This window comes from Amphibalanus amphitrite, unplaced genomic scaffold (assembly GCF_019059575.1).
Source record: "Amphibalanus amphitrite isolate SeventyFive unplaced genomic scaffold, NRLGWU_Aamphi_draft 000856F_arrow, whole genome shotgun sequence".
Classification (NCBI taxonomy): Eukaryota; Metazoa; Arthropoda; class Thecostraca; order Balanomorpha; family Balanidae; genus Amphibalanus; species Amphibalanus amphitrite.
The window spans coordinates 312,501-320,403 of NW_024882350.1; the positions used below are offsets into that span (position 1 = coordinate 312,501).

General features: G+C 51.8%; 1 protein-coding gene across 1 annotated transcript in view; it reads left to right on the forward strand.

Moving 5' to 3' along the window:
* The window catches only part of LOC122367189 (transcription factor E3-like), a gene marked incomplete at its 3' end in the record, with an annotated part of 109,684 nt that extends 102,051 nt beyond the window's left edge, over window positions 1–7,633 (forward strand). Inside the window, exons 5-6 of the mRNA XM_043340082.1 lie at window positions 5,956–6,047; window positions 7,469–7,633. Of these exons, the coding sequence (XP_043196017.1) occupies window positions 5,956–6,047; window positions 7,469–7,633 (257 nt within the window). The remainder of the gene's footprint in view (window positions 1–5,955; window positions 6,048–7,468) is intronic.
* Window positions 7,634–7,903: the final 270 nt, after the last annotated feature.

Below are 7,903 nucleotides of genomic sequence, written 5' to 3' on the forward strand. Positions count from 1 at the left end.
TAGAGTTCTCGTAGATAATTTCTCTAGTTTCTGAAGAATTTTCGGGACCCATGCTCTTTTCATACTGGATGGAAATATATGCAAGGCACACATCCTCAACGCAAGACACCTTTTTCGGGACGAGAAATAGAATATCTTTGCCTAGGGTGATCGTTGGGCTGTAAAAGCTCCTGATTTATGCTCGTCTCAGCCCAAGCTACGGAACTGCTATTCCAGTTCAAAACCCATGTTAAAAAGCATAGGCGGCGGAACGATTTGAGACAAGGGGGGGCACCAGCTCAAGGAGCCAAACCTAGGGTACCCCCAAATCCTGTTTTCTCATCGGATTTAGGCCACTTATTTTTCGTCACAGCCCTGACACGATGTTTTTTTTTTTTTTTTTTACTAAACGAAACTGGCAGTTCACTCCGTATGTGGGGTTAACTTACTTTAACCCTCGCCGGCACAGTGGGGGGGGGGGGGCTGATGCAACCCCCTAAGGTTTTTCGCGAATAGCTCGCGTAAAAAGCGGCCGATCGCGACGAAACTTTCAGTACCCTCGCATTGATCAATTTTACACCTACCCTGAAAATTTCATGACCCTGACTCTAATGACCTTTGACTTGTGACCTCTTTTCCGAGACCATGTTTGGCCGGAATCGCGATTCGGCGTATGTCGGCTCGCATTAGCCGCGCGTTTGCAAGCTTTTCGTGGTTTTCAAACGTTCAAACATGTGATTTGATGTTGTTCCCATACATTAGGGTGGGTGTCAAGGCTACCTGAAGGTCAGGTTAGGTCATTGACCTTTGGTGACCTCGGGTGACCTCGGTTCACTTTTTCGAATTTTACATGTTTCTTGGCTAGTTTTTGGAGCGTAATTCGAATTTAGCAACCATTTGAACATTTATGAAGTAGTTTTGGTGCCTTCGTAACATGTTACGAAGCTGTCAGAGGCGGTTGACACGTATTACGAATACCCGTCACAACCCCTACGGTTGACCTAACCTGACCTGACCCGACCTGGTCTAAATGCTTAAAGACATCATCTCTGATCAAAACTAATACGATATTCGTGATCAGCACCCCCGAAAACCACATAGCAGCCACACCTTACGACTTTCTAACAGGTCCCGATTTTCCCGGTTTTCGGGTCATTGATCTGACCTGGAAGGTCACCCGATGACCTAGGACCTTAAAATTGGGTACCATCGGCTTCCTCTCGTGACGAACAACACGCTCGTTTTTTACCGCGAAGCTCTAGCTCTATCAGGGGCCAAACGCTAGGGGGGGGGGGTCGTACCAACCCCCCCCCCTAGCGTGCCGTCGAAGGACGCAAAATGGCCTGTGCCGGCGAGGGTTAAGCTGATCCTCAAGTACCTATGTGTTTGTCTCTTCCTTATTGTCGTTTGATAAATTCCATTTATCCTGCATGTATCGAATTCCCAAGAAGCCATGGCAGTACTTATCAGTGGCGAATCTCAGGGGGGAGGTCACATGGGTCATGACTTAGGGCCTGGGGTCACCACATGCCTGCCAGGAGCACCACAGGCCTGACAGCCGACAGGGGCACCACAGGCCCGCCATGGGTACCACAGGCCTAGCAGGGGCACCACGGCCTGTCAGTGGCACCACAGGCCTGTCAGGAGCACCATCGGCCTAGCAAAAGCATACAGGTCTTCCAGGGGCACCACAGACCTGCCAGGGGCACCAGAGGCCTGCTAGGGGCACTATTGGCTTCGCAGGGGAACCACCGGCCTCGCAAGGGCACCATGGGCCTGTCAAGGGCACCACAAGCCTGTCGTTGGCACTTTAGGATTGTCAGGGGCACCACAAACCTGTCAAGGGCACCTGCGTTCTAACAGGGGCACCACAGGCTCGCCAGGGGCACCACAGACCTGCCAAGGCCCAGGGACACCACAGGCCTGTCAGGGGCACCACGGGCGTGTCAGGGCCCATGGGCACCTAAGTCATGTCAGAGCCCACCGTAGGCTTGTCAGGGGGCAGGGTAGGTAGGTACACTCGGGGGCAGATTGATGTTCCACAACTCTTTATCCACCGGGTTCCTATGGCTCAGCATTGGCAGCAGCCGCCTGGTACCGGTAGACTGTGCCGCTTCACTTACTTGTCAAGCGGCACAGCCTACCCACCTGTATGACACCGGTCTGGGTCGGTGGCTGGAAGGCGATGTGGGCCGCCTGTGACGTCAGCGCAGCGGTGAGGGCCGAGCCCGGAGGCATGGCTCGGGTCGGCGCGGCGCGGCGGCTGGCGAGGACTGGGGAGTGAGGTGGGGTGGGAGCACGGACATCGCGTGGCTGGGCGAGTGTAGTTAACTTTCGCATCTCAAGGCGCCAATTATTCTACCTAACAATTGTGCTAAAGCAGTTGTTAAAATGTCCTATCCCCAAGACAGCGCCTATCATCATACTTGCAATGCACATTACGACACACTTAAGCGTGGCAATGGGACAGCCGATAGAACTTATGTCACTCGTGCATCGAGGTGCGGAGCTATATTTGTAACATATTAGTATTAAGGCTTTGATTGAGCAGATTGGTGTCTATTGTTTCGCACGGCAATCGTCCAGAGACGTGGGAACTGGGGGTTATGAGTAGTGCCGCAGCCAACGCTCCAATTTAAAGCGATTATTACTGTTGCTCTAATATGTGGTCGCAGCTCCAATAGCAAACCGTTCCAACTAGGAGCCATAAAAGTCGGCCATTCAGGGGGGTTCGAACCGGGCTTCTCCCACCGGCCAATTCACGACACGAGCGTTCATCCACTGAGCTACCGAGAATGGTCCTCGTCTGCACAAAACAAAATGACATTCACCCGCTGACGCCAATGACAGTATTGTGACATTTGATCGCGTTTGACCGCGGCGGGTGGTCGCTGGTTTCGGCAGCTCAGTGGATACAGGCTAGCGTCGTGGGGTGACCGGTTGGAGAAACCCGGTTCGAACCGTCCCAGGTGCGCGACTTATTTGTTCCTTGATGGAACGGTTTGCTATTGGTGGCTGCGACCACTCATTAGAGGAACATAAGAGTTGGGACGCCGCGCTATCCAAAAACCCCAGTTCCCACGTCTCTGGACGATTGCTGTGCGAAATAATAGACACCAATGAGCTCAATCAAGGCCTTAATACATATCTGTTAAAAACAATGTAGCTCCGCAACTCGATGCACGTGTGATAAATTCTATCGGCTGTCCCAATGTCACGTTTAAGTGTGTCGTAATGTGCATGGCAAATATGATGATAGGCGCTGTCTTGGGGATAGGACATTTTAACAACTGCTTTAGCACAATTGTTAGGTAGAATAGTTGGCGCCTTGAGACGCGAAAGTTAACTACACTCGCCCAGCCGCGCGATGGTCCGTGCTCCCACCCACACTCACCCAGCCCTCGCCAGCCGCCACGCCGCGCCGACCCGAGCCATGCCTCCGGGCTCGGCCCTCACCGCTGCGCTGACGTCACAGGCGGCCCACATCGCCTTACAGCCACCGACCCAGACCGGTGGCATACGGTGTGGGTAGGCTGTGCCGCTTGACAAGTAAGTGAAGCGGCACAGTCTACCGGTACCAGGCGGCTGCTGCCAATGCTGAGCCATAGGAGCCGGTGGATAAAGAGTTGTGGAACATCAATCTCCCCGAGTGTACCACAGTCTTTCCAGGGGCACCAGCGGCCTAGCAGGGGCACCAGTCATCACATGACTAACCAAAAATAAAGAAAAAAAAATGAAAATAGGGCACCACCAAAATTAAGTGGCCGAAATCCGTTGATGTTTTAATTGGGTATAGGTAGGGGCACCACTTCGATTCATGACCCTCCCTTGGAGTTTTCCCGAATCCGCGCCTGGTACTAATACATCAAATTTAAGGGGGGGCACCTTGCTATTGGTGCCCCCTTGCAGAATTCAAGGGGGGGCACGGTGCCCCGGTGCCCCCCCCGTTCCGCCGCCTATGTTTAAAAAGTGAACTATTTCCTTTAATGTCTGCTTAATCTGTAAGGTGATATTTGCGAGCAAGACAAAAAATAAATAGTAAGCTGAGAAAGAGCGTCAAAACACCACATCGTCTCGTTATGCACCATTGCTGCCAAGCTTCATTCTGAGCTCTGAACCAATTCACCGCGATTATCTACGTATGTACTCGTATATGGCTGTTGTTTCGTCGTTTTCGCATTTTACCTAGGTAGTTTGCAAAACCCTAGGGAGTTTGCACACTAACTAGGGACTTTGCAAACTACCTAGGCAGTTTGCAAACTACCTGTTCGACCAGGTACTTTGCAAACTACCTAGGAGTTTGCAAACTACCTGATCGTTCAGGGAGTTTGCAAACTCACTAGGTAGTTTGCAAACTAACTGATTTCTCATACTCCCTGTAACATATTATAGTGGTATATGGCGTAGCATACATATGGCGGTCTTTTCATCGCTTGCTCGCTTCATAGCTCTCTTCGCTTTCGTGTGTACCTGCTCAGCAGCTCTAATGAGGTTATGATATTCAATCGAGCTCGACAGCCGAGATGGCATTATACGGCTGTTTCCCTGTCATCCATTCTCGACCGTTTGGTGATGAAGTCATGTGAAAACTGTCTCCTGAGTCGGGCGTTTGTGGGGCGAGCGGCCACTTTTCTTCCCGAATTTCCGAGAAAAGGACGTGAGGTGGACGAAGAAGAGAAGTGGACCGTGCGCGGCGCGGGCCGATAGCCGACCGGAGTGGTCCCGTAACGATGCTGTCATAGATACCGGGCCGTACTGGCCGCGCCGGCCTTGGTGTCACATGGAACGCATACCAATGCGTGGCGCCGCCCACCGCCCGCCGTCCTCCGGCCGTCCGGCCGTCCGTCGCTCGCCGCCGCCCCTGACCTGGGTCAATTCATCATACCAGTGCTTCCAGCGCCACCGCTGCCGGCGCCGCCGCGCCGCCGCGCGGGGGCCTCTGGTGCCACCTCGGTTGGTTGTTCCCGGTTCTAACTGCATTTCTCATTGAGATAGCGTAGCGTAAATTTACTCGGCCGGTGCCGCCGCTCGTAGTTAGTAGAGAGTTCTGGTCTGTCTGGAATGCCGCTGGCACGCGCCCGGCACGGGCCGGGGACAGCGCGGTCTGTCGCCGGGCGGCGCCGGCGCGGCTGTTTAGAGAGCGCCGTCTCTCGCCGGTCGTTCTGTCGACTGGTGCCCGCCGGTTACTGGGCAGTCCGGCTGGTGTATGGGCTGGTGTAACGAGGGGGCTGGTGACGTCACGGCGTTGGTGCGATCTGGTCCCGACTGGATCGTTTAAGTGGTGCTACGGAGCACGGCTCGTCGCGACGGAGATGGTAGCCGTGCCCGTGCATCGCGCGGCTAGTGAGGGACCATGTCCCGACGACGCGGGGCTCCGGTGACTGTGTGTGCCGTGCTCCGCGTGTTACAGAAGCCCCGTCCCATTGCACCCTGCAGTATGCCCTGTCACGCCTACTCAGTCCGGCCGGAACCGGCTAAATCATTATCCAAACAGCCTGACCTACCTGATCTGACCTGACCGGATTTGATCTAGACCTGACGTGACCTAACCTGACTTCACCTGTCGCGACCTTACCGAACTTGGCCTGTCATGCTCTAACCTGAATCCACCCGACTTGACCTGAGCTGACTTGACTGATGTGACCTAGGCTGACTAGACATGGCCTGACTTGACATGGTTTCACCTGAAGTGACCTAACGTGACCTGACCTCACTTTTTTCGAAGCTGATAAGATTTGAACTTTTCTCATCATAACTTGATCTAGAAAACTGACGAGGCCTGACTAGGCCTAACATTATTTGACCCGACCTGACTGTTCTGAAGAAGCCTAGATTGGCCAAACTTCTTCCAATCAACTTTACCTGGCCTGAGCTGAGCTGACCTGATCTTGTCTAACCTAACCTCACCGACCCAACCTGACCTGACCTGACCCCTTACTGATCTGACCTGAGACCTGTGTCTCTCGTCTCCCGCAGACGCCGTCCAGTCTCCAGGAGCGCTCTGTGGCCGGGCCGCGTGGGGTGCTGCTCAAGGACCCGCTTCGTGTCCGGACGGCGCCGACCCTACAGCGACGAGATCCTCAGCTCCGACCAGGCCTTCCAGTCCTTCTTCAAGGACAGACAGAAAAAAAGACAACCACAATATGAGTGAGTAGCGATCGGACGACAGGCCCATCTGTGATTGGTGGCTATGGGGAAGTTATACAACGTCCACAGTCGAACACAGGAATGCTCTGATACAATTTAAGATATGCTGGGAATGATAAATGTTTTTTGTGTGATTTTTTACTAGAGGAATTAGAAAATGGGTATTAGAACGTATTAATTCTTCCGACAAAATAACGTTTTAATGAAGTTCAGCGAGCTTTAGGTGGCACTTGAGCTGTGTCTCCGGCTGGCCCGTGTGACCGAGGGTGCGGTGACTTTTTGTAGTTCTGCCTTTGATAGATAGACGATATTTTCTGTTTTCCTCAATCACTGTCGGTGTGAAACGACTTTTGCTGTTTTTGTCCAAACCCATCAAAGTTAAGCTACTTCTGCGAACGATTTGTTATCGGAGTGTCGAGCCAATTCATTTATTTTTTACTGATTGAACGAGCTGTTTGCTCCTGGTCTGGTGCATTCACAATGTAGTTATTTATTTATCGGCTGCTATTTACTTGTCTTTGTGAAGGAGCCATGCTTTTCCTTTCAATAAACACTTACTTTGTCGTATGCGTGAGGACAAGACGTTGCATGCTAAATTATTGACAATATTTTATGCCGATACTTCTATGTATGTCTTTTTCCTTCTTGTTCACGAAGTCTTTGATTTGAAACAGCACAGCTTTGTACACAGCTGATAACTTTTGCTAAACCTAGCTTACATGGTAACTCCTTCGTTTTGTTTCAGTCGAACGAAGAAGACGATTTAATATAAACGACCGAATCAAAGAGCTGGGGACGCTGCTGCCCAAATCGAGTGACCTGTGAGTACCCACGGCCTCAGATTCCCCGAGTGGGTGCCCGCTATCACTGCGCAAACACGATCCCGTATCGTATCGGCCACTTGTCCGGCGACTTCGTGAGATACCGACCGGCCGACCAGACTCTTGACCGGCATTTTAAACAAGCTCGGCTTTTAACGCTCAGGTATTCTCTTGACCTGCTGAGATTATCATGGATGGTGCTTATCCGGATAATGATTATCAGTAGACAATGTGTCTAGTCTAAGACTGTGGTACTTGGTGACGACTGTTGTAACTACGTACTTCTACTATCAGTGTGAGAGTTGGGACAATATAGAAGTGTTCGAATCGTTTCAAAATGTAGATATTAGCTTAGCCTTTTATCACCACCACATCTCCGAACATAAGTGAACGTTCTATAGAGGATAATATCAAACTGTTTAGGACGATTATCATTATTTGAAATAGCCGCTTGCTTCATTATTTCAATTTCTCTCACAGCCGCACAGTATAGGTTACTGATATGACCGATCTTATTGCAGGTACCACGACATATCACGGGACTGCCGCCAGAACAAGGGCTCCATCCTGAAGGCCTCAGTCGAGTACATCCGGAGATTAAAACAGGACCTGGAACGAGCCAAGGAGCTGGAGGCGCGACAGAAGCAGATGGAGCAGGCTAACGGCGGCTCCTGCTGCGGATACAGGTCAGTTCGGAGGAGACTCGAGGTCACCAGGTCACGCGGGGTCACAGAGGTCAACAGGACAGCGTCCTCGGACACACTAAGGCAGTACCACGAAACCCCAAAATCAACACCGTTCGTAGAAGTCAGATATGCACAGTATGGATGACAGTACTGGATTCACTGGACGGGATTCCCGCAGAAATAGTTTGATGAATACGGTCTGCTCTGGGTAACTATTGGGTAGAGCTGTGGCAGCCACCTCAGGGCCGATATTGGAAACTGAGGTTGAGC